Raw genomic sequence first — 26,420 nt, forward strand, 5'->3', positions numbered from 1 at the left:
GACATAAATAACACTATACTATACAAGACAACACAATCCAGAAATAAATAACACTAGGAATAGGAATGCTAAATTGGGAGTCAAAAAGGGAGTCGACTCTTACTGGTGAGTTGAGTGAAATGATATGACTCATTGCAAGGAATCAGATTTCGCAGCCGTTTTTAGGAAAGATTTACAGAAGAATCGTGAGATAAAAATACCGCCCTTTACGCTCCTATTGGTCAGTAGTTCATATGACGTTTTGATATCAGCCAATTGGAGTTCCTGGAATGGGTAGGCTTTGCGCATGCGCACATATACGCTACGTCAGCCGTTTAAGTTAGCGAGTGTGTAAAATCTACGTGGCTTTATTCTGAAATCCCTGAAGTGTTGTTCAGCGTCAGCATCCACATTTACTAACCCAGGTAAGTTTCTCTAATGTAACATAATTATATTAATATATTTTAGTAAAGTATGTTTGAAATATAAACCGACATTATGGCCACATTAACACCGACTATAGTGTTATAGCTTTAGCAACATAGCTAAGCGTTAGCAAGCAACGCTTAGCAAACAACGCTTAGCTATGTTGCTAAAGCTATTAATGTATTGTTTTATGTCTATCAGGACTGATAGACATAAAACAATACATTTATTACTTGAAGCCCAAATTACTTCCTATTATAAATAGTGTACACTTCGTAGGGAACAGGGGACTTTAGAGATTTAGCCTGTTTTACAGTCTATACAAAAGTACTGGACAAGTCGCTAGAAACAGGTCCTAATAAAGAGGAATGTTCACATAAGCAGGCTAGTTTCTGTGTCTAGTTCTACAGCTGGCTCTGGCTTTTTTCTATGATTTTGGTCTGTTTTTCCGTCTGTTCTTTTCTCTCTCTCTCTCTCTCTCCCTGTCTGTCTGTCCCCTCTTTTTCTATCTGTCTCTGCTTCACTCCTCCCTGTCTGTCTGTCCTCTGTCCCTGTCTGTCCTCTCTCTCCCTCCCTGTCTGTTCTCTCTCTCTCTCTGTCTGTCCTCTCTCTCTCTCTCTCACACTCCCTCTCCCTGTCTGTCTGTCCTCTCTCTCTCTCGCACTGCTTCTCCCTGTCTGTCTGCCTTCCCTCTCTCTCTCTCCGTCCTCTCTCCCTGTCGGTCTGTCTGTCCTCTCTCTCTCTCTCTCTCTCTCTCTCTCTCTCTCTCTCTCCCTGTCAGTCTGTCCTCTCCCTCCCTGTCTGTCTGCTTGTCCTCTCTCTTGCTCTCCCTGACTGTCCTCTTTTTCTATTTATCTGTCCCTGCTTCACTCCTCCCTGTCTGTCCTCTCTCCCTGTCTGTCCTGTCTCTCTCCCTGTCTGTATGTCCACTCACTGTTTGTCTGTTCCTCGATTTCCTGTCTGAAAGAATTATTAAAACACTGATGTTTGCACATTTCCTCCTCCTCAGCCCGAAGACAACATGGATCAGGTCATGCAGTTTGTTGAGCCTGGACGTCAGTTCGTGAAGGACTCCATCAGGCTTGTAAAACGATGCACAAAACCAGACAGAAAAGGTCAGTTTGTCATGTTTTCCCATTTTAATAAATAACATTTCACTTTTGATGACAACCTTTTCTGGACAAGGAGACATAATTTCTCGTCCATAGGCATAATGCAAGTTATACTATGAAAGGTTTAATTTCTCAGGCTTTTAAACTGCTTTCTAGCTCTACATGTATGTAGATGGTCTGTCTTATTAAGTAGGAGGAGATGAACTCATTAAATTGGAAATGGATCAGAAGCACGTTTTAATCACAAGTTACATTTTTCTGTTTTATAGAATTTCAGAAGATTGCAATGGCCACAGCGATTGGCTTCGCAATCATGGGCTTTATCGGATTCTTTGTCAAACTCATCCACATCCCCATCAACAACATCATTGTGTAAGTTATCCTTTGACTATATAACTGACCCGCTGCATTGTTTCAACACAATTCATATTTATTCAAATTTTTGTGCTTTAAACATATTAATAAGTGTATTTGGTCACAATAATACACATGTAAATACATATACACAATAAAGGTCAAGTGCTTTAGTTATAATGATGGTAGGTGCAGTGTATGGCGGTGAGTATGTGAGAGCTGTGATTCATTCAGCTGTAAGAGCATTAGAGAGGTTATGTGGTTTGTTAGGAGAGGAAACCTGGGGTGAAGACAGTGTTCCTGTTCATCCCAAAGGTGTTCAGTGTGGTCAACGTCAGGGCTTTGTGCAGATCAGACAAGTTCTTTCACTCAAGTTTTGGCAAACCATGTCGTCATGAAGCTGGCTTTGTGTACAGGGGCATTTTTATGATGGAACAGGTTTAGGGTCTCTTAGTCCCAGGAAGGGAAACTGTAATTTTAGTAACTCGTATGAACATAAAAAAAAGACGTTTGAATGGTAGACTAGATGTACTGCAATATACAGGTTTGTTAATAAGCTGCCAGTAACACTGAAAAAGGAGGGGGGATTCTTCCAGTTTGTCATTTGGGGATGTGGTAGCTCAGTGGTTAAGGTGTTGGGCTACTGATCAGAAGGTCATGGGATCGAACCCCTGGTCCACCAAACTGCCACTACTGGGCCCCTGAGCAAGGCCCTTAACCCTCAGTTGCTCAGTTGTAAGTCACTCTGGATAAGGGTGTCTGCTAAATGCCGTAAATGTAAATGTAAATGTCATTATATTGTAATTGCTCAAACTATATTGTGATACAGTTTATCACAATATTAATGATTATATTCCAAGTCCTAGTGTGTGTATCATCAGATGTGGCAAAGCTGCCCCTGACTGAGGCAAAGGCGTTACCATGGCAGCTATGTGGATATCGGTCCAAAGTCTTATGTTGTGTGACTGATCAGTGAGCCTGATTTTGCTTTCCTCCTCTTTTTTTAGTGGTGGTTGAATCAACATCATCTTAAATCTCTTTGGACACCGGAAGCATGGAGCAGCGCTGGATGACGGACTGGTTGTGAATTTGCCTTGTACTTTTTTTTTTTTTTTTTTTAGATTTTAATAAATCAAAGGGAATCAAAAGTCAATTGTCTTTTTATTTTTTCATTAAAAAGCTGCATGGCTATCATAAGGCACATGTATGAACTTCCTATTTATTTGATTTATTTACTCTGTTTTGATACCCATAGTCCATAGGAGAGGTCTGTCTGTGCTGATGGTCACAGGTTTTCTCTCGTTTTCAGTGTCAAGCTCTTCGTATGTATTTGATGTGCTGACGAGCTTCCCGAATTCCAACACCTGATTATCTGTAAAAAGCAATGTTTAATATAAAATAACAATGTTTATTATCATGCAGCTTTACATGGTCAGGAGGAAAAAACAGCATAGACACTCTAGTGTTGAAATGCATTTCCTCAGATGATGTTCTGAACATATTAAAGGGAAACATTTACAATAGAATAATAGTTAGTTATAAATAGAAGTATTAATAATAGTTTACAGCTCATTGAACATTTTCTTAGAAAGTAATGATGAGAGAACTTACAACAGCAGTTAAATTCCCAAATCTTAGGTCTAAGGTGTCTAATTTACTTGGATTTTGCCTTAACATCAAGAGTTAAAAGGCACCGGCTCGAAGTGCATCCACAAGTGCGCTGCTAATTTACCTAATCGTTTATGACATCATAATCCCAAAATAATAGAAAAATCAGAAGCTTCTAAAAATGATTTCAACAGTTTCCCAGAAACTGTCAAGCTGAGAGAGAGAATCATTTTGGTGCATTAAACATTCTGTCTCTAGTCAGTTGTTTTAATTAGATACACTAAATGACTTGCCAAAAGAAATGTATGGTAACACGAAATGTGTTGAGTTAAAAAATACTGGCAGGTGAAAGAGTAGGTGAGGAAAACACTTCAGTCTGTGTCAGAGTTAACAGAACTGCAGTGGAACTCAGACATGAGATGACACGAGTTCAACTCGACAGATTAAAAGACTAAACGCTTTCTATTTTTATTTCCTGCTGACGTCTTGGTTAAAGTCTTCTTAGACGTTCTGTGGACACCTTAGTGAGAGCCGTTAAAGATTGACGTGTGACAGAAATAAGACAGCAAGTCGTCCACCGTTCCTGCTTGTGATGGTTAGAATGAGAGACACGGTTGTTAAATCCCTAAATGCCACGGTGAACGTTTACTAAACCACTTTTTAATGCGTCACCGACGACCTCTATGTGGCTTTCTCTTTCACCGTCGTCTCGCACGCAATGAGTTTTTGAGCAGTTACACATTTCAAATCTCTGACAGGAACCTTGACCAGAACAGCTTAAGTGTTCTTTCTGTATTACTCAGAAATAAATGTGGAGCATCTGAAGGTGAAGTGGCTGCAGAGCACTTGACACTTTACACCTGACTACAGAAACCAGACTGTTATAAAAGGTTATACAAATTGATTTCTAATGTACTTTTAGCCCTCACAAATAAATAAAAAAACAACAACTAATAGTGCTATAAACTGGGAAAGACAGTTCTTTTAGTCTTCAGTGTATTTTATTTGTCTTGATCTGTTGCTTTTAAAACATACATCAGCCCTCACGCTTCCAGTTCTTTAATGTTAGGCATCGATTACACATAATTATTAGATCTACATTTAAATGATCAATCAAGAAATCAAAGGTTATCAGTTTTTAACCTTGACGCTCGAGTACAAAAAGGCTGCCTTAGATGCGAAGATTAAAATCTACATGTAAACAAAGCGCAGATCTCTTGTTTTGGATTGAGTCACTTTTCTTTTTTGTGAGAGGATCAGAGGATGATGATTTGCCTCCTGAACACGACTGAGTCACAGGACCGACCTCCGCAATCCTTTTTTTAGGTTATTCCAGGATATCGGAGGATCGGAAGACGAAGCGTAAGTTAGAAATGTCATCACGTGTGTAAGAGTAGTATTCTCATTCGATGCTAAGCAACACACAGGTTGCATAAAGAGCTCATACCCACATATCTCTGTAGGCTTTCTGAGGATTCGGGAAGGTTTTACACCCTATAAATAGGTTTTCAATCATTTTGTTTGGTTTACTGGGTAGTTTTTCTCATTTTTTCCCACTGCTTCTCTTTTTTTTTTTTAAAGAAAAATAAAAATATTTAAAAAATAAAAAAGAAACCTTAATTTGTCACATATACATTGCATCACAGTGAAATTCTTTCTTTACGTATCCCAGCTATTTTTATTTATTTATTTATTTTTTAACTTCCACAATACAGCATCTCTGGAGCAAGGAAGGTTAAGGACCCCAATCCTCTGATCAACAACCCAGAGCCTTAACCACTTAAGTCACCATTGCCCCTAATTCCCCTAATCAATAAAACCTTACTGATAGTGATGGCAAGTTGTTGTGGTCTGTTTGTGTTTCCTTTTGTGTGTGTGTGTGTGTAAAACACTCACCCAGGTTCCATTTGAGCCCTGAGGTGCTGGTGAGGCAGGAGCCGCCCACTGGGATCAAACCGCACCACTCAGCCTCCAATCCCGTGTTCACACACAGCCGGTGTTTCCTGCCCTGAAAGAAAAACCCACACAGATTCAGCTGTAATGTAACTGCTGTGGTCCTTTAGGTCCAGAGCCAAGCACAGTTTAATGCTTAGACACACACCAGATCCAACTCATCAGCTCAAAGTGCAGTGGTGTGTCGGAGAAGGAAACATGCACACACACATCATACACACACACAAAATACTTCACATAATGAATAAAAATGAATTCACTACTTTTATAACTGTTCATCTCATCACACATTAACTCATTGACATCATGACACAATGCCAAACACCAAGGTAAGGCAAAAGAATACATAAACCATATAATCACCAGTCATTCTTCCACCCACTACAGCAAGCTGTTCAACATACACACAAAGACCCTGAGAAACTCACGATATTGTGTGGCTTCACTGTAATTACCACCTCTTTTACAAGACTTAAACTACAAAGATGAATCATCCTCGAATGGGAACTGATGAAGAAGTGGGAAAGAGGAAGAAAAAAACAAGGCACGCTAAAATAAATAAAATAACTACACATCTTTTGAATTATAACAAGAAACTATTATGGAATATTTCTTTTCATGTTTAAGTCTATACCTGTTTTTGTACTATTGTACTATTCATCAGATTAAATGCTCTCTAGAACAGATCTGTCCCACCTGTGCTTGTGCCTAGCTGTGTTATATGCTCTCTAGAACAGATCTGTCCCACCTGTGCCTGTGCCTAGCTGTGTTATATGCTCTCTAGAACAGATCTGTCCCACCTGTGCCTGTGCCTAGCTGTGTTATATGCTCTCTAGAACAGATCTGTCCCACCTGTGCCTGTGCCAAGCTGTGTTATATTTCATGTTCCAGCAACCCCTTGGTTGAGTAAATAAAGGTTGGCATTTGATCATTCTGAATAAGGTGTAGTTTAATAAGTTGGTGCTAAATGTATGACAGGTATTTTTCAGAAGAGTATGTTACTAACTTCAGCTGTTAAGTGCTGGAACGTCTCTACTTCAGGCTGACCAAGAATGTAATTCACTATTATTTACCGTCAAGATTGGACGATCTTCTGGTGACGACTTTAGAGGCAGTGAGAAATCCTGTACAGCTGAACAAGTGCTCTTGCAAAACTTTTTTTCTGAAGTTCTCCATTTCGGCCAGATCACTAAGCTACAAGCATGTTACAGAGATTAAAGATTACCTCTCGTACAAATGGTTACCTCTCGTAGAAGACAGGCCAGTGAGGAACCCTGGATGACCACCACAGGGATCTCTGACATCTTCTGAATGTGAAAAAGCGTCTCCACTGTAGCCATGATCTGATCGAGTCGCCCACCTAAGCCTCCCAGCGTGACTATGGTGTTCACCTGTCAAAAAGAAAAGCCACCGGGGTCATTAATGAATGCTTTCTTGTCGATGCTGAACTCCTGTCCTGTAGCACATTAAGCACTGATGCCCTTTTTATTCCAAAGTGCCCTGTGTGCGTGTGATTGTGAGGTGAGGAAAGGAAAATGATCATCTTGGCAGAAGCGCTGTGATTATTTCATCCAAGCCGGCCCTTGTGACTGATGCCCTTGTGTTCCAATCTCTCTAAAAGCTTCCCCCCAGAGCGAGCTATTATGAGACCCTGACACATAAATTGTACGCATTACAGTGGTGGGGTAATTACAGTGACATTTAGGGAAATGACTCCGAATCTGAATTACAAATCGTGATGTGAGGCCTTCGGGTTTCGCTGTGACTGATTTTCTTTCTACCTTCTTCGATGACTGCAGCAAATCCAACCTGAGCAAGAAAACTGAAGAAGCTTCTAAATACAACAATGCTCTACTTTAGTAAATAGAAACGTAGACATATTTTGATGTGATATTTTTGGCCTTCAGAAATAGTTTCCTAGACAGATTTCAACAGCAAAGTTGTCATCTTATCAACGTGACCTTACTTGAGTAGTCTGTAAAAGGGTCCTGCTACTGCTGGCTCATCCTCTGGCCATTCTTGTCCCCTCGTGTGACCCACTTGTCCTCCATTCAATATTAATCAGCAGATATACATGTAGCCATCCGTTATACTTCCTTTTATTCCTGGCCACTCCAAAACCAACCTTCCTTCCAACCCAAAGGCCAAACTAGGGACAGCACTTGATCAGTACCATTTTTACATTTACAGCATTTAGCAGACACTCTTATCCAGAGTGACTTACATTTTTATTTCAGTTTATACACCTGAGCAATTGAGGGTTAAGGGCCTTGCTCAGGGCCCTGCAGTAGCAACCTGGTGGATCTGGGATTCGAACCAATGACCTTCCGATCAGTAGTCGAACACCTTAACCACTGAGCTACCACATCCCTTATGATATACCCATATGATACTTTATTGATAGTAAAAAAAAAAAACATTTCAAGTGTTAAGTCTTGATCGCTTACCATTCTGATAGAGAATTATTCAAGATACTGATAATGTACTGTTTTCAGGATTGGAAAATATACGTTAGGTTTATTGACAAGTTACTGCTTAGTCCTCTAGTGGTCCAGAGACAGGATCTTGTGCTCTCACCACTGTGGATTGAGTTCAATTCCCATGCATTGAATTGACCCAGGTTAATGCTCAGTTCTGGACTGTTAAGAAGAGTTTTAAGAAGGCAATGCACAAACTCATCCATCCTCACAAAGCTAAACATAAATCTTTGCATCTGACTTTTACAAAGCCTCCTTCTGTCTATGTTAAATAAACACCTCCTTACAGAAAGCTTCATAATAACAATAATCCAAAAATGTATTATTATGCCTGCTTGTGCTTGCACCGTACAGATCCATGTAATTAGTTGTTACTACGGTAAAAACCCTAATAAAAAGCATCCCAAGAAGCTCCAGGAAGGTGAAGAGGGAACAGATAAATATAGACGCATGAAAAAAACAGCAGTTATAAGAAAACACAAAATAAAATGTATATTTCTTTCCTTTTTTCTCACAAAAGGAAAGAGAAAAAATATATACGTATGTTATGGGTTTGATACACGAGGAAAACACCAGCAGGAGAGAGTGAAGGTCAGCAGGTCATCATCCTTTATACAAGATGTTAAAATCCAGAGCCAAACACACACACACACACACAACTTAACAGCGTGAGCAGTCTGTAAATTGACACTAATGTTAATCTGACAGCTCAGACACACACGAGGTATGAAGAAAGCACACCTTTTATCTCCTCGTGTATCAAATCACGTTTATTTCATGTTGCTGAAATAATTTATGTTCTCTAGCACTCTGATGTTCTGCAGCATTGAAGGCTGTGTCAGATACTGAATGATGCACACTGACTCTATGCTTTTTTTCTCCCAGCATGCAGTAGGGATGAAGACAAAGCTGCTTGCAGCCTGGTGAGATTTTGAAAGTGTGTGTAGAGGACTTGGGCTGGAGAGGTTCAGCGAGATGAGAGGGAGACGTACCTGCACTCGTCGCTCCTTGATCTCGTCCAGCATTAGGGTCAAACACTTAGTGAAGTCTGTTAGATCCTGATCAGCGGTTAATATCAGCTTGCACTCCTGAGATTCCACAGATTCAAGGAAGAGAGAGAGAGAGAGGGAGAGTTAGAGTTAGAGAGAGAGAGAAAGATATAGAGAGAAAGATAGAGAGAGAGAGAGAGAGAGAGAGAGAGAGACACTTAGTGAAGTCTGTTAGATCCTGATCAGCAGTTAATATCAGCCTGCACTCCTGAGAGTCCACAGATTCAAGGAAGAGAGAGAGAGAGAGGGAGAGTTAGAGAGAGAGAGAGAAAGATATAGAGAGAGAAAGATAGAGAGAGAGAGAGAGAGAGAGAGAGAGAGAGAGAAAGAGAGAGAGAAAGAGAGAGAGAAAGAGAGAGGAGAGAGAGAGTAAGAGAGAGAGAAAGAGAGAGAGAGAGAGAAAGAGAGAGGAGAGAGTAAGAGAGAGAGAGAGAGAGTAAGAGAGAGAGAAAGAGAGAGGAGAGAGAGAGTAAGAGAGAGGAGAGAGAGTAAGAGAGAGAGAGAGAGAGATAGTAATGAAAGTGTTGAACAAATCATTAATTAAATTAAAAATAAATTGAGATCTTTTTCGAATTTAAAACTCTCTTTCTGGTTGTTGGTGTTTATATCTGAACATTTCACAAAGTTTATTAAACATCAAGTACAAAAGGTGTTCAGTGAGGCTTTTATGCTCGGCGTATAAATGACGTCTCTCGTTTCAGGCTCTCCTACGTGATGGGAAAGACTGCGGGGGACACGGCATCACTCCTTTCTCTGTTCTGCCTGAATACATGTGCCGATCCAGGTGACTGCTCAATCGCAGCAGGGATTACAAAACCCTGCGTCTGACATTCAGGAGAGGAGCCTTCACACACCTAATATTCTAACAAACGCTTTAAGCATTGTGCCAGTGGCAAAAGTGCTGTGTTTCCTTGTAACAGAAGAATTGTGTCATATTCCGATGGTGAGATTCTATGTGCGGGGTTTGGCAGTGAAGAAATGTCAGCCTGTGCTGTGAAAGGGAAATGTCTAATCAATGCAGAGGGATTAGGACCGGATAAAAACATAAACAGTGCAGCTAGTACATTTATTTAAATAATGTATGAGAGAAATGATATAAAACACACAAAAAAGTGCATCCATTACATTCGGTAAAATTATAGAATTAATAGAAATGGCACAAAACAGTGGATTTCTTACAATTATATAACAGAAATGGCATCAAAGACAATAACCATACAGGGCATGCTGATATATATTTTTTTACTCGTAGTACCCAAGTACAATATTATACAATAATATAAAGACATTCAATCAAACAGTTTTTCTATTAGAATCATATATGAAAACTCATTCATTCATTCATTCATCTTCTACCGCTTATCCGAACTACCTCGGGTCAAGGGGAGCCTGTGCCTATCTCAGGCGTCATTGGGCATCAAGGCAGGATACACCCTGGACGGAGTGCCAACCCATCGCAGGGCACACACACACTCTCATTCACTCACACAATCACACACTACGGACAATTTTCCAGAGATTCCAATCAACCTACCATGCATGTCTTTGGACCGGGGGAGGAAACCGGAGTACCCGGAGGAAATCCCCGAGGCACGGGGAGAACATGCAAACTCCACACACACAAGGTGGAGGCGGGAATCGAACCCCCAACCCTGGAGGTGTGAGGCGAACGTGCTAACCACTAAGCCACCGTGCCCCTCTATATGAAAACTGAAAATTTAAAATTAAACTAAAATAAATATGTTGCACTAATGAAGAATGAATGTGTGTGTGTGTGTGTGAGAGAGAGAGAGAGAGAGAGAGAGAGAGAGAGAGAGAGAGAGAGAGAGAGAGAATACCTTCTTTGAGTAGAAATTCTTGACCTCAGGTGTAATTGAATCAAAGTCTCCACTTATATAATCTGGTAGAAAACTGCTAGAGAGAGAGGGTGGGGGTGGGGTGGGGGGTATGGCAGAGAGAGAGAGAGAGAGAGAGAGAGAGAGAGAGATGGAGACAGAGAGAGAGAGATAGAGAGAGATGGAGACAGAGGGGGGGGCAGAGAGAGAGAGAGAGAGAGAGAGAGAGAGATGAGAGGGTGAGGGGTGGGTGGTCAGTGTATATATGTATATATCTAACCGATGGCAGATATTTAAAACTCAGTAGAGAGAAAGATTTGACCTGAAATACATGTTTGGAGACAAACTTTATCAGTATACAGAGAATGTGTTTTATCTTGTCTATATGTTCTAATAACACACTGATAGATTTTAAATAAATAAGCTCTGTTTCATCTTGTAAATCAGTCTGATTTCCCTCTGGGTCTCTGCTACTGATCCGACACGGTATTGTTAGATAGCTGTTTCTCCCGTGAGAAGCCATAAATAAGCTCCAGGACAGAAAAGTCAGCAGCCACTTTAAAGTGGAGTCGACAGAGACCTTTCTTCCTGACGTCTCCCGTACACATGAAACGTTTTGGCGACAAAACGCCAATTGGAATCCGAACATGCTTTTCTCCCATTCAAATTAAAGTGTCACTTAAAGTGATAAGAGTAATGGGAAAGCTTGGGCCTCTGTAAATAAGCTCCATTTTGACTGGCGCAGCCCAAATTAGGATTATAGGATGCAGCCAGTGCAAGAGTTTGGGACTGAAATCAGACTGGAGACCAAAACACCTGTCGTGTCTCATGCAGTTTGTTACAGAACAAAGAGGGAAGATTAGAGACTTCAACCTGCTCGTTGTTGCTTTTTTTTACAAGCAGACAGAAAGCTGAAGGACAGAATTTCCACGAAACTGCTTACAAGCTACACTTCAATTGTTATATAAGGATTGTTTTGTTTGTTTTGAAATCAATTGGGGTAAATAAAGGAAACTCTTTGAACAAATTACCAAAATGATAATAACCGGTAATCAGGAGACATTGTTATTTCCATTGTTATTTCCATTGTTGTTATTTAAAGTTATTTCACTAGAATTATGAGAAAAACGTTTGTAGTCCAGTTTATACTCCATGTTAGACAGAGACGGTGACAAATTAATAGCTGTGTGACCTGTACAACTGAAAATAATTTCAGGAATCATTGATGAATTCCAACTTATTGTGATACAATTTTTAGATGACTGAACAGTGTAAAGGTTCTAAACTGAACATCTGGCTCAGTTATAGACAAACTCCTAAACTGAACATCTGGCTCAGTTATAGACAAACTCATAAACCTAACATCTGGCTCAGTTATAGACAAACTCCTAATCTGAACATCTGGCTCAGTTATAGACAAACTCCTAATCTGAACATCTGGCTCAGTTATAGACAAACTCCTAATCTGAACATCTGGCTCAGTTATAGACAAACTCATAAACCTAACATCTGGCTCAGTTATAGACAAACTCCTAAACTGAACATCTGGCTCAGTTATAGACAAACGCCTAATCTGAACATCTGGCTCAGTTATAGACAAACTCCTAAACTGAACATCTGGCTCAGTTATAGACAAACGCCTAATCTGAACATCTGGCTCAGTTATAGACAAACTCCTAAACTGAACATCTGGCTCAGTTATAGACAAACTCCTAAACTGAACATCTGGCTCAGTTATAGACAAACGCCTAATCTGAACATCTGGCTCAGTTATAGACAAACTCCTAAACTGAACATCTGGCTCAGTTATAGACAAACTCTGTCTTCAGCTGCTGTCTTCAGTTTACCAACCTAAAGAGTGCTCAAAAGCCTGTACTTAAAGACCCTCTGATCTCTGTACAGAAGTAATCTAAAGATCCTAGAGATACAAAAGCACATTTATTTATCAGTCCTACTGTTACCAGCCTGCAGCAATACAATGTTCACCGCTCCTGTTCCAGTTATATTTATGTGCTTAAAGCTAATGAAACAGTGAAAGGTCACTGCGTTAATTACTTTCACAAATACTAACAGATCCCAGTTCAGTCCATGCCCTTCTACTCTTAATGAAACTCCAACCTACATGCTTATTTCCCACATTAAGTCTAAAGAGCGAACAAACCTCTTCTGAATACAATTCTAAAATGAAATCTTCAAAAAAACAACACAGAACTCAGCTGTCAGTACAGTCCTAATCACCACAGCAGCTGAGAGGTCACCAAGTACCGAGAAAAACCTTTACAACTTTCTGATGAACAAAACAAATCAAGAGCAAAATGACGAGTGAGCAGTTTGATTTACAGGCACAATCAGCCATGCACTGGGCGTTAGGAGACTTGGCTGATCTCGGCCTGTTTTTGATTACGCTTTCTTAGAGAAAGGGCAATTTAGCCTCGAGTCATTTAAAAAAAAAAAACTTTTACTTCTTTTAAACACCACATCCAAATCTCACAGGCGCTTTTGTTTATTCTTCAGACCGATACAATCACATCAAACTCGATCTCAGTCTGACTAGTTCCTCTTGACAGCGGTGACCGCATATATTAAAGAGAAGAAAAGAGATGACGGCCAGGTTGTGACGGCTCCCAGGATTTTCTTCTGATCACAGAGGCATCACTGGATTACATCTTTGACAGGTACAAGTGACTTGAAGGATGATGGAGGACCCCACAGTGAAAAACAGTTTTTTTCCCCCCATGAGATGCATCTTTATTAACAAACCGATTGGTACAAAGAATGCTAATCTGTTTAACAGATCATTAGGTCCCTTGAGTACGGAGCTAATGTTGTTTAACTTCTGTCTTTTATACTGTTTCTAATCATGTTCTCTTGTTCAAGAACATATTGTACAGAACACATGATTTTTTTTAGTTTCTGTTAAGTCACAATTCCTTCTACGAGCAGATTCTGAGCATCAACAGATCGAAAGTAGAAGAGTATTCAGAGATTTGTAATCGTGTTCATCAAGTATTAGTAATTCTGGCAAAACTAGTATCTAAATAATATACAATTTCTACAGCAATTTGCGAGCACTCAAAATGTTTTCTTAAAGGATGCTAAAAATTTAAGGTTTTGGAACAGATTGCAAAGCGCAGGCCTTTTGTCCTAAAGACTTTTGTCAAAAAACATACAGAAAAAGTTGCATCGTTATCTTTCCAGTTGGTAACTAGTCATGACCTCACTAGTCATATATGTAATATATTTGTGTTTCACAAACAAGCACAGGTGAATCAGTTACTACAGAGTTAAAATTATAAATAAATCATCACCTGCTGACGAATCAGAATAAGTGAAGAAATGTGATAAAATATTATAAGCAAACCTCAGAAATGCCGCACTACCTGTTAATACTGTACATGTAATAAGGACTCATCAGATGAAGGAACAAAACAACAAAACACTTAAAAGTGGAGAGAATACAAAAGAATATAAATGATTTTAACTAAGTGTAAAGTACAAATGAAAGGTTTTAGTAAAACCACTCAGCCTTGATGCTCCAGTAAACTCGCTCATCTTTAAAGCATCTGTATACTATATACTGCAGAGTAGAGAATGTGCAGTGACTCCTTACCTTTCCCTTTGGCCCTCGGTCATTCGGTATAGGTGGTTGGCTCCGCCGTCTGCGCATGCTCGTATCACAGCTGGAGAAACACGTATCACATATCAGCTCACTTAACCTTCATCCTGTTTCCCATCATCTACAAGAGGCCTAAAAATGGAATTTGTGGCTGTTTTGTCGTGCCCATGTTGTCTCCAGTACACTTAGTCCAGTCCTAGTTTTTGCTTGCCCAGAAATGACAGACAGTCTTTTAAGACTCAGGAATGTGTAGCTATGTGGAAACGCTGACGAGTTCTGTGTCAACTAACTATAAAATAAACACACTAGCCGGGCTAAAAGAAGAACTGAAGGGCACGTTTCATACCTGACGGCGTTCGCCAGAAACATACGTGTTCACTTGCCTTGACTAGCTGTTAATGGTATTTACTTCTGTTGGCTACAGTTTTTTTTAACCTCCGCAGTTGGACCAATAAAACACAGCACTGGGTTAGTAGCCTGGATCTGTGATATCATTTCGAATACCATTTCTCATCCCTGTAAATAAATCCTATCCTCCCAGTGAAACGCTTACTTTATGTCTCTTTAGCGCCGTTATGCAGGAATGTGTTTTATGTGGTCACCCTAATGGCAAATTGTGCTCCTTTTATTTTACCCCACACTGGCAGTAAAAATACAACCCGGCCTGTTGCCCTTTTAATCATCAGAGGCCAAGAAGACAAAGAGTAAACTAAAGGTATGATCAAGGCTAGTTGTTCATTAAATACTGGCGAAAGGTAGTGCGAGAGTTCAGAGAGGTGCGTGAGGTGAATTTTACAACAAACCCAGTCCAATGTGTATTCTGAACTAAACTGACTCTGTATATTGCATGAGTTACATGTGTTGTCTTTCTAACCCCTAATAAATCTAATAAATTATCCGTGTTAGAGAAAAGCAGTGTTTAATATTCAGTGTATTAAAAGCTCTCTGAATCTTTAGTAATTACAGGTTGTGAAGATTGTGAATTTATTTGGAAGGTAAAATATACTTATTCAGTTTAAAAAGCATGCCCCCTTGGTGTTACCACCCGAGCAGCAAGAAAATAATTGTATTTCCGTGAGTGTAAATCTGCTGTATATAACAGCTATGATCGTCTGCCTAATATAATACATAAAATACGTAGTTTCCCATGGCGGTCTTCCATTATGCCACATCAAGTGGCTAAAAATCAAAATGCTAAGCCTAAGCCCATATTCTTAATCATGATACATTTAGAATTCTCTCCATGGTAACACGATCGCAGCAGAAAGTTCAAGCGATCTCAGTACTGACAGAGAACCTGTTCCACTTTGTTGGCAAGAAAGACATTATACATAAAAACGTACGCTTCCGTGTCCTTAAACGATAGACTCGGCGTCCACCTCTCATTATGTAAGGCACTAATTCCGAACAGACAAGGAGTGAGAAGAGAAACTACTCTCAGGGTGAATCACAGAGAACGACCCTGCTTTGATCGTTCGCTCCCTGGGAGCAGAGAGAAGCGGTGATGAATCCTCAAAGGACTTAATTTCTAGATTTTTTAAGGAGAGAGGTGGAGCGCCATGCTCTGGTCCCTTCAAGACAGCCATCTGGAGAACTGCTCTCTGCTCCCAGCGTCACACACCCATCACACCTGCCTGCACTTCCACAGACGAGTCCTTGCTAGAGCTATTCTGAGTAACTGCTTTTTATAAAGAAAAGCTTAACTGGAAGTAATGTTAATAAAAAAGTACAGAAGAAAGGAATTTGGACATGGTAGTGTTATAAATAATGATATTATGTTTTATTCCTGTTACACCATAGAAACTTTACCAAAACTAACAATTCTTTATATATTAAAAAATGGCACCTCACACTCTTTATGCATTAATAACTAATGTCTAAAATGTTAATGCAATTTAAACCTCCATAAAGAAAACTAGTTCCTGTGATCACTTCCAGCTTAAACAGCTATTTAAAAAGAGCCATTTTTTTCTCCTAATAATAGATAGCTAATAAATAGTTCATAGTTTATTAATAAGTAATAGTTTATTCATTAATTAATAAACACAAAGCCCTTCTCGTTCAAATTTTCCCACATGTCTGAAAACCTAACGTTGTGGCTTTACATATGACTGCGACAAAGTGCTAAAACTTTAGACTCCTTCTAAAAATCCTTAGTATAAATGTGACTCTGGGAACGATAACGCACTAAAATAAATGCATTAATATAAGCTAGGGCTGGGCTATAAAACGATAACGATATGTATCGCGATAGACACGTGATCGATATCAATAAAAAATGTGTTTGATAAAACGTTTGATATTTTTTATTCTTTTTTTTTTAAAAAAAGGAAATGTAAGTTTTATTACCGTTCTTTTAAGTTCTTGATCGGACATTTTTCTTAGTCAAAAGAAAACAGAGGTTGCGAAGCAAGTTTGGTTGCATTAACAAAGGCACTCACTCCCTGGCAACCTAGCAACATAGGGAGTGACATGCTAACAGCCAATCATGTAACAGTATCAGTTTGGTTGTGCATATCGTTGTCTCGTGCTTGTCTGCTGGATTCCTCTTCAGTAACTGGCGACTTTTCCATGTTTGTTGACATTTCTGTCTTAATAACTGAGGGGATTATGATCAGAGGAAGGTTAAGTTTAAAATAAAAATGTTTAAATGTAATATATTTTTCTCCTGGTCCTTATTTTAAAGGGGTCATAATTATCGATATCGACCGATATGAAACTAATATCGTGATACAGTTTTCAGTGATATCGCCCAGCCCTAATATAAGCATGTAACCTGCTTTACATCTGTCTAGAAAATTATTTAACAACATAGTAGTAGCATTTACAACATAGTCTCATTATTTGGTTAAATCTATAACATTGACCAAACACTTCTCTGTCCTGAAGAGTAAACAAAGCGCTGACACTTGAGACTCCTTCAGAGGAAAGGAAATAAACTTATAGGACATTTTCAATCAGTATTAACAAATGTATTCTTTTATGGCCACAAGTCTAATATAAAAAGAGTTGGTGAGTGAGTGAGACGTGAGTTTTTACCTCTGTTAAGATAAACTTACCCTGAATTTTAGTGGTTGAATATAACGCCTTCACATTTTTAGTGTTCAGTTTATTTAACACTTTTAAATGTTAAATAAACACCTCCCAAGAGAAACAGCCCACGGTCTAAAATGAGTCTACATTGAGTGCATTAATATTAACCTATTATAGAAAATCTAATGCCTTATGACCACTCTGTTTTATTCAGGTAATTAAATATAACTGTGGTATAAAGTTCAATAATCAACAAATATACAATTGATTTCTCTACAGACAAATAAACAATGACATAGCAGTAAATTGCCCAGAGTAGAGCATGTAACTGATGGTTCATGGGTAAGATTAAGAGTCTTTATTGTGCTGTACCTCTGTATCCCTAATCAGCACAGAGTGACCTTTTAGAGAAATCTAGACTGCTGCCTTTGCCATTTACCAAAGGTGTTAAATACAAGGTTCAAATCAAATGTCAGTATCTAATTATCACAAAATCAATACCTTTATTCCAGAGCGCATGGAAGAAGTGAGGTTCCAGCGGCTGATTCAAGATGACCAGGCCAATCTTTTGGGTTCCTGTTGGAAAAGAATAGAACATGACTTGCATTTTAGGGTACAGCATTAATCCATCAACATATAAATACAGTCCCTCCAAGATTTTACAATTTTTTGCAATCACAGAAATGAAACAAAATCAAGCGATATTTGGAGGAGCTTTTTTTCGAGGAGCGATTTTTCAAAATGACCACCAATTTTGAGCAGATTTGTGCCAAGGTGCAGTGTGTGACGGCATCACAACGAGCATTAGTCCGAAGCCTTCTTCCGGTCATGTGCATGTGCATGTGCAATTTTGAACTTTAAATTTTTTATTTCATTTCTATACTTCTGTATGTAAAGCTGCTTTGGAACAACGTGAATTGTTAAAAGTGATATATGCAGATAAATAAGTCGAATCGAATCAAATCAAGTACAGCACATGATAGAAAGTTATGACACATTTATCTTCACTGGTAGGAGTATAAAAGTGTGGAACATCTGTAAGGTAAATCATTTCGCATACGATAGAGCTATTGCGTTATAATAAACGTACAATTAAACAGATTAAAACAAACTGCTTTAATAGTCAGAAACTTTTCAGCAGCTTCTCGACACAGGACTTTGTTCTGTCAGGTTTCTCAGCTACATGACGAGAAGAAACGGTCGGCGAGTTTCTGTAGAATAAGAGAAAGTAAAACTCCAGAACTATTTTAGTCCTTACAGAAATAATTAAATCTCAAGCTGACATGAAATTTCTACTGATTTCTGTATCATTTACCTCAGCAGGTGATTTTAGTCTCACTGTCAAAACTCACAAGTCTGAACAGAAGTCATTAAAAACAAGTTTTAAAGCAAAAGCGTGTACTTTACCTCAGGACTGAATGATCAGACTGTGTTTTTGTGTGTCATAAGTGATTATTAATGTTTACCTGTGGACAGAAGACAGTCTAATGGAGTGAACTCTTCATCCATGTCACTGACTTTCCCTCAGCTACAGTTTACTAGCTGAAAAACAAACTTCACTTTCCTAAAACAAACCTGTACATGTAACAAACACAGCTAAATTGTTATTACAAATCTATTTTGAGCAGATACGTGTATAGTTCGAGTTAAACCGAGTTTCTGACAGAAACTGACAGGAAAAAAATGCACGCTCGAGCTTGTGGTGCAATGTGCGCGTGCGTGCGTGCGTGCGTGCGTGAGTGAGCGCGCGCGTGCTGAATGAATGACTTTACTGATGAATTGTTTACTTCACCAGCAGGAAAGTTCATAGGTTAAACCCCGTGTCGTTAAACGCTTATGTATTATGCAGCTTATGTATAAGCTAAATCTCAAAACCCGAACGTAATAACGAACATTCTGCACTAACCGGAAAGCGGGTGTTTATGGGACGTGTAGATTTTACAAAATAAAGGACTCAGAAAACTATAAAGCGCAAGATTAGGAATGCAGTGTATATCAGACGTCGCTTGCTAACCACAAATGACGATAAATATCTTTAAAAAAAATAGGCAGAACGTAAGATATTGAAAAAAAATACCATCATGTGAAAGATTTCCGGGATGTGTGTGGCGTCATCAAGGCAGCCCCCAAAGACGGTGGTTTATAAAGCGCTGCTACTTTCTCACAGCGCCACTAAAAGTGTCTCACGTGCGATATCAACCCTACCGTCCGGCTCTTATCCGTGAATAAAATCGTTTAGTCTGAAAATGTTCCGTGTAATAATGACTTTTACGCTTATGTGTTTCTGTCATTGTTCCTGTTGTGTCTGCTTTGTTATGAAGATTCGGTTACATGATTCGGTTCATACAAACATCAGAGTCAAAAACACAGACAAACAGACAAAACACACAGACAAACAGATCAGATGTAGAAAAGAGGTTTTGAATCAAAGAAGTTTACACTGCAAGTGACACACAAAAAGATAAAAGCTGATCTCAGTAATTCTCAGATGGATGTTGGGAGTCGACTCAAAGAACCGATTCACTTGTGAACGACACATCACTAAAGGGGACATACCTTAACACATATATTTGTCAGTATTTACTGTGTACAACATACAATTCTACCCACCTTACACTTTATTTATTATTCGCTTCATACATCAACCATCAACAACAAAGCTCAGCAAATGATGCATTTCTTTCAGTATTTGGTAAAGTTCAGTCTAACCCAGGCTATGCTGGTGCAGTTCTATAGTGTCACTATAGAAAGCATCCTTATGTCTGTCATCACTGTCTATTTTGGTGCAGCTTCCTACAGAGAGAAAACAAGAAAGATGTAACACACTATCAAGACTGCTGAGAAAATCATCGGCTACAGTCTGTCATCACTTGAAGACTTGAACATTGTGAGGACAAAGAGACGAGCAGGAAAATTCATCAGTGACAGTTCACACCCTGATAATTATCTATTCTAAAAGGATTCTGCTCTCTAGTAACCAATATTACCTGTCATGGAAAACGTTTCATTCCACTAGCAATTTCTGTAATTAACCATGCTATTAATAATAACAATGTTAATACAATTAACTGCAATGATTATTATAGAAGAAGGAGTAAAGATTATATATTGTATTGTCTGTGATGTGTGTTGTAAGCTGTGCCCTAACAAAAAAAACAAGAAAAAATCCCTAACACATATAAAGGTATATGATGAATAAAAATGATTCTGATTCTTATTTCATTTTTTGGTGAGTTTTTTTTTTTTTTTTTTTTTTTTGGTGTAGCATTATTAGTAAATTTAGTTACGTACAATAATTAAAAAAAAAAGGCATAAATAATTTATATGAAAGAACAATTCGAATCTGATTGGTCAGGAGGTTGGCTGCTTGGTTATGTATTTATTTGTTTGTTTGTTTGTTTGTTTGTTCATTTGCTTGTTTCTTTATTAATTATTCTATTGATATATTCAATTTGATCCAAAATATTGTGCTGGGTTTGCATTTACACAACATAATCTGAGGTGTCCATAATCCAGTTCTGTTTATTTCCATTTTTCTGTACATATGGCTAAAAAAAGACAAGTCATGTTTGTCTTTAACCAAATCCAACTCACTGCCATTATTTACCTGTCACAGCAGCATCATTATTTGTTTCTTACTTCTCAGAATAATGCTTCAGCTGTAGGTTAAATAAAATAATAAAAGATAGAAGCAGACAAAAGAGAAAGAGAAAGAAAATTAGATGTACACAACACCAATGTTTTCAGTTTGGTCATGAGCTCATGTCAGTGCATGTGCAGAGTTTTGCATGTCCTCCCTATGTCCGAGTTGGTCCCTAGTGGTAAATACTTGTGTTTGCTTATGTAAATGGCCAGATATAAAACTGTCATGTCCATCCAGCAAAACCTACATAATACAAGGTTCAAGTCCAGTAATATAGTCCTGACAATATAAAGTTTCTAAATGTTTCTCAAGATTATTTGCTCTTTTTATTTTTTTTTACCTAAAAGACTTTCATCAAAGGTCACATTTTCCCCATTCGGATGTTAGATGTGAACGTTAACCCAAGCTCTTGACCTGCATCTGCAGGATTCTGTGCACTTCATTGCTTCCTCATGAATGGCTGATTCGATTATTGCCTGCATGAACGTGCAGATGGATTGATGTATTTTTTATTAAATATTAAAATAGTAACTGTACATGTTAGGGCGTTTTAGTGAGGCTTAGAACAAGCAGAACAAACACAACCAGACAGCAGGTATGTGTGCAAACAGATCATAGAGAAAGGCTTGAGCTCCTGCCCTCAGACTGTACAAGTACCTTCTTAGCTGCTGTGTATAATTACTATATTTTGCCTGGCTGTTTAGGGCACACAGCATTTTACAATCATTTCATTAGTGGAATTCTCTGGAATAACGACGTATTATTTAGTTACTCCTTGAAAGATACTATTTACTAATTACTCAGTAATAAATATGGAAGATTTCTAGCTTATTATCTTTGGCTTGAATTGGTCGTGAAACCTCTAATTGTCAGAGAGAGATTTTAAATATTGACCTAATTTTAATATCGGATGGATGGAGTTTTGTGATACAGTGAGGTCCTAAAAATATTTGTGCAAATGGTTCTATTTCTTTCAATGCTTCCAACTTTTTCCCCAATAGAAAATGTCATTTAATATTATGAGTAAAAATAAAAATCTTAAAAGATATTCATTTGTATATCAGAATTGTTTTTGGCAGGTCAGTTAAACCCTGACGATCCTTTTTAGTTCCAATCAATCAGAGTGTCGTCTGAACTCGTGCTACAGTCGAAGGGACAAAACTCATGACCAAACACAATTAAGAGACACATTTGTTTTATTTGAGGTTTTTTTATTATTATTTTTCTAAATGGAGACGACACCATCTGAAGCGTAAAAGCGTGATTGTTGAAAGTTTGTGATAAAACTCCATACAATGTGTTTTCTGTAAGATTGAACTGGCGTACCATAACAGTACAAGTTCTATGCTTCAACATCTCATCCAAAAGTCCTCACATCAGGTCGTGTGGTAGCCTAGTGGGGGTGTGGTAGCCTAGTAGTTAAGGTGTCGTGCAACCAATTGGAAGGTTGTGAGTTCGATCCCAGGCCCAACAAGCTGCTACTGTTGGGCCCTTGAGCAACGCCCTTAATGCTCAGTTGTATAAACATGAGTTAAAGTAAGTCGCTCTGAATAAGGGCATCTGCCAAATGCTGGAAATGTAAATAGCACATGAGTTGGTTTTCAAAATCTGCTGATCTTTAAACAACACATCAAGTGAACAGCCAGTGAGGATGAAAATGTCTTGTTGATAAAAGAGGTCAGAATAGAATGGCAGGACAAGCTCAAGCTCAAAGGACAGTTATGGGAATAGCTACTTTTACAACAACGGTGAGCAGAAAAGCACTTTAGAAAGCATGCCTGTTCAGTTCAAGATCAACTAGAGAAGATCGCATCAGGTTTGAGTCCTGTCCGAAATTTCTAGCCTCAAAAACCTTTTCTTTTCATGTAATCTGTTTTTTTTTTCACACCATTCTAAAACAAAACCCAGATTAATTCTTTCCAGTAAATAAACACTAGCGATAATGAAGTGAATTATGTTTCATAAATATGAAATTGTAAAACAATTCAGTCTTCAGCTAATCACTGAGACTCTGAAGGATCAAAAGCTGCTCCAAGGATCAGAGTAGCTCATCAACATTTTGCCCTAATTAACCTACGCTGATGACGACACCATAGTCTCACAGCTTCAGATCCTGAGTTTGGGTTACTGTGTGGATGAGCTTTCATGTGTGTTCTCCACATGTCTGTGTGGGTTTCCTCTGCGTTTTTCAACCCCCACAATCCAAAGCCATGCATATGGATGTAAATATGTGTGTGAACTGGAGCATCTCATCAGGAGTGTATTTGCGATTGGACAGGTTCCAGATCCAGGAGAAAACACTTGCTGAAGATGAATAATCTACACTGAAGATTATAGCGCTAACCATGTTTATATCATTTCAGATCTGAGAACGTGTTTGATATTTTAGAGCCATAACAGCAGGATTGCATTCAGTTTAAGTGTTTTTTGGCTTTTAAAGAGAAATAACCACCTGCTGGTATTTAAAACACTGGCATAAACCCCATCTGTGTGTTCTGTATTATACACTTCAGGGCCAATTTCAAGAACTCATTTTGTTTCATACGCAATGAATACAGATTTATATTTATTTAAGCAGTTAAGACAGTAGAGGTAAAACTTCACTTCTCCCCCTCTCTATATCAAGCTTCTAAATAGCATGTTTTTCTGATATTTTAACCAGTATTTTCCTAACTGTTGAAATCGTTCTATGAAATTATGACTTTACGATAAATTTATATGTTTATATTATTGTACCTGTTATATCTGATTTATTATGATTATTATGTGGTAGCTCAGTGGTTAAGGTGTTCGACTACATTTACATTTACATTTACAGAATTTGGCAGACGCCCTTATCCAGAGCGACGTACATAAGTGCTTAAATCTCTAACATTGAATACATTAATGCTGGCTCACTAAGTTACATACTTAAGATACCATGAGTTTAAAACATTTGTTCAAAGTTACAATGAAAAAGTGTCAAAGGTGTTTTTTTTTTAAATGCAAAAGATAAGGAAAGAAGTGCTAGTTGAAAGAAGTGCTAGACTACTGATCTGAAGGTCATTGGTTCGAATCCCAGGTCCACCAAGTTGCCACTGCAGGGCCCCTGAGCAAGGCCCTTAATCCTCGATTGCTCAGGTGTATTAACTGAAATAAAAATGTAAGTCATTCTGGATAAGAGTGTCTGCTAAATGCTGTAAATATAAATTATGAAACTCCATGATTCAGTTCATACACACATCAGGGTCAAGCACACTCTTCTGTAGCAAGCAGATAAGATGTAGAAAAGAGGTTTTGATTCAGTGCAGTTTATACTGCAAGTGACACACAAAAACAAAGAGGAAAGCTGATGTTTGACACATATATTTGACAGTATTTACTGTGTACAACATGCAATTCTACAAACCTTCCACTTTATTTATTATTTACTTTGGAGATACATACATCAACCATCAACAACAAAGCTCAGAAAATGATGCATTTCTTTCAGTATTTGGTAAAGTTCAGTCTAACCCAGGCTATGCTGGTGCAGTTCTATAGTGTCACTATAGAAAGCATCCTTATGTCTGTCATCACTGTCTATTTTAGTGCAGCTTCCTATAGAGAGAAAACAAGAACGATGTAACATACTATCAAGACTGCTGAGAAAATCATCGGCTACAGTCTGTCATCACTTGAAGACTTGAACATTGTGAGGACAAAGAGACGAGCAGGAATATTCATCAGTGACAGTTCACACCCTGATAATTATCTATTCTAAAAGGATTTTGCTCTCTAGTAACCGAAATTACGTCATTGAACATTAAGTTATTATTGCATAACTCTCTGAATTGCTGATATCTGAGTGTGCGTGTGTGTATGTGTGTGTAAAATGTAAACTGAATAATAAATATTATATAACTAAATATCGTATAAACTACAACTGATTTTGACCACAAGTTTCTCATCGGCAGTATTTTGATATTAACTTTTAACTGTATTGCGTATTGTGTGTCAAACAAACAAGACAGAAATTCATACAGTACATGGCAATGAACACATATAGATAATATATATGGTGAATAAAAAGTATTCTGATTTTATTTGAAGTATTTTTGGTGTAGATTTACTACACAAAAGAACAGATTAATACTTGAATATAATTTGTCAGAAGGTGTGGATTATTTTATTTTATTTTATTTCATTTTATTTTATTTTATTTGGTCGCTTTTTTCTTTCTTTTTAATCTTTTGAAACAGTTCATGTGCATTTTCACTCTCACTCTCACACACTCACTCATTTCTACCGCTTATCTGAACTACCTCAGGTCACGGGGAGCCTGTGCCTATCTCAGGCGTCATCGGGCATCAAGGCAGGATACACCCTGGACGGAGTGCCAACCCATCGCAGGGCACACACACACTCTCATTCACTCACACAATCACACACTACGGACAATTTTCCAGAGATGCCAATCAACCTGCCATGCATGTCTTTGGACCAGGGAGGAAACCGGAGTACCCGGAGGAAACCCCCGAGGCACGGGGAGAACATGCAAACTCCACACACACAAGGCGGAGGTGGGAATCGAACCCCCAACCCTGGAGGTGTGAGACAAACGTGCTAACCACTAAGCCACCGTGCCCCCGGTGCATTTTCAAATAAATGAAAGAAAAAAAAAATCTAATAAATAGAGAAATTTTTATGAATGACACAATAAGTACTCAGTATCCTACATATTCAAGTAATTTACTCATCCCACAGAGATATGGGGAAAACAGGTCACATATAAAACCAGAACCTGAACCAGACAACCTAAAACTATTGATATATTAATTTGTTTTAGAGGCTATTTTATTACAAATATATTTATCATGTCACACTCCACAGTGTTTTTACCGACTATTAGGTTTGTTTTTTAAACACAAATGTTTCTATCTTCATAGTAAATGCTGATATCAAACCCATTTCTGCCCTCTGAGATGCCCCAAGTGCTTGTTCATAAGAATCAAAGGTGTTTATCTTCAACCTTTAAAATTCTGTATAAGGTTATCTATAGTGGGAAAAAACACACGTTTCACACTGAAAGTGCTGACTCATTTTATATCAGAATTGTGGCCACAAAATAATTTAAATTGTTTCTACTGATTCATTTAGCCAACTATTGTGTACATATAATCTAAGGTGTTGGGAGCTCCAATAATATTCTTCATCACTCTTGATTTCCTCTTTTCTGTTAAACCTGTTCACTTTATGGCTAAAAAGCAGACGCAGTGAGGTAAGGCATGTTTGTCTTTAACCAAATTCACCTCAAAGGCACAGACGCCTCCTTATTTGTTTCTTACTTCCCAAAGGCCAGAATAATACTTTAAAA

At 38.3% G+C, this 26,420-nt stretch overlaps 2 protein-coding genes across 3 annotated transcripts; one reads left to right on the forward strand and one right to left on the reverse strand.

Moving 5' to 3' along the window:
* The first annotated feature begins 269 nt into the window (after window positions 1–269).
* On the forward strand, window positions 270–3,024 carry sec61g (SEC61 translocon subunit gamma). The gene is made up of 4 exons (XM_060861903.1): window positions 270–404; window positions 1,415–1,520; window positions 1,787–1,889; window positions 2,879–3,024. The coding sequence occupies exons 2-4, from the start codon at window positions 1,427–1,429 to the stop codon at window positions 2,886–2,888; spliced, it is 207 nt and encodes a 68-aa protein (XP_060717886.1). The 5' UTR covers window positions 270–404; window positions 1,415–1,426; the 3' UTR covers window positions 2,889–3,024.
* On the reverse strand, window positions 3,014–19,336 carry tpk1 (thiamin pyrophosphokinase 1). Of its 2 annotated transcripts, none has more exons than XM_060861902.1 (8): window positions 18,909–19,336; window positions 17,944–18,018; window positions 14,404–14,473; window positions 10,797–10,869; window positions 8,902–8,997; window positions 6,677–6,823; window positions 5,376–5,487; window positions 3,014–3,243 (listed from the first exon to the last, which is right to left on the reverse strand). In XM_060861902.1, the coding sequence occupies exons 1-8, from the start codon at window positions 18,949–18,951 to the stop codon at window positions 3,104–3,106; spliced, it is 756 nt and encodes a 251-aa protein (XP_060717885.1). In that variant the 5' UTR covers window positions 18,952–19,336; the 3' UTR covers window positions 3,014–3,103. The 2 variants fall into 2 exon arrangements, with proteins under 2 accessions (XP_060717885.1, XP_060717884.1); XM_060861901.1 differs by having other exon boundaries at window positions 10,797–10,872.
* Between the last annotated feature and the right edge of the window lie 7,084 nt (window positions 19,337–26,420).

Source organism: Tachysurus vachellii, chromosome 25, assembly GCF_030014155.1.
Source record: "Tachysurus vachellii isolate PV-2020 chromosome 25, HZAU_Pvac_v1, whole genome shotgun sequence".
NCBI classification, from domain to species: domain Eukaryota; kingdom Metazoa; phylum Chordata; class Actinopteri; order Siluriformes; family Bagridae; genus Tachysurus; species Tachysurus vachellii.

Coding starts and splice junctions, on each gene's coding strand:
- sec61g (XM_060861903.1), top strand. CDS start 1,427: ATGGATCAGGTCATGCAGTTTGTTGAGCCTGGACGTCAGTTCGTGAAG. Junction 1,521..1,786: donor CACAAAACCAGACAGAAAAG/GTCAGTTTGTCA, acceptor TCTGTTTTATAG/AATTTCAGAAGATTGCAATG.
- tpk1 (XM_060861901.1), bottom strand. CDS start 18,951: ATGGATGAAGAGTTCACTCCATTAGACTGTCTTCTGTCCACAG. Junction 18,019..18,908: donor AGACTGTCTTCTGTCCACAG/GTAAACATTAAT, acceptor CTTTTCCAACAG/GAACCCAAAAGATTGGCCTG. Junction 14,474..17,943: donor CCATGCGCTCTGGAATAAAG/GTATTGATTTTG, acceptor GTGTTTCTCCAG/CTGTGATACGAGCATGCGCA.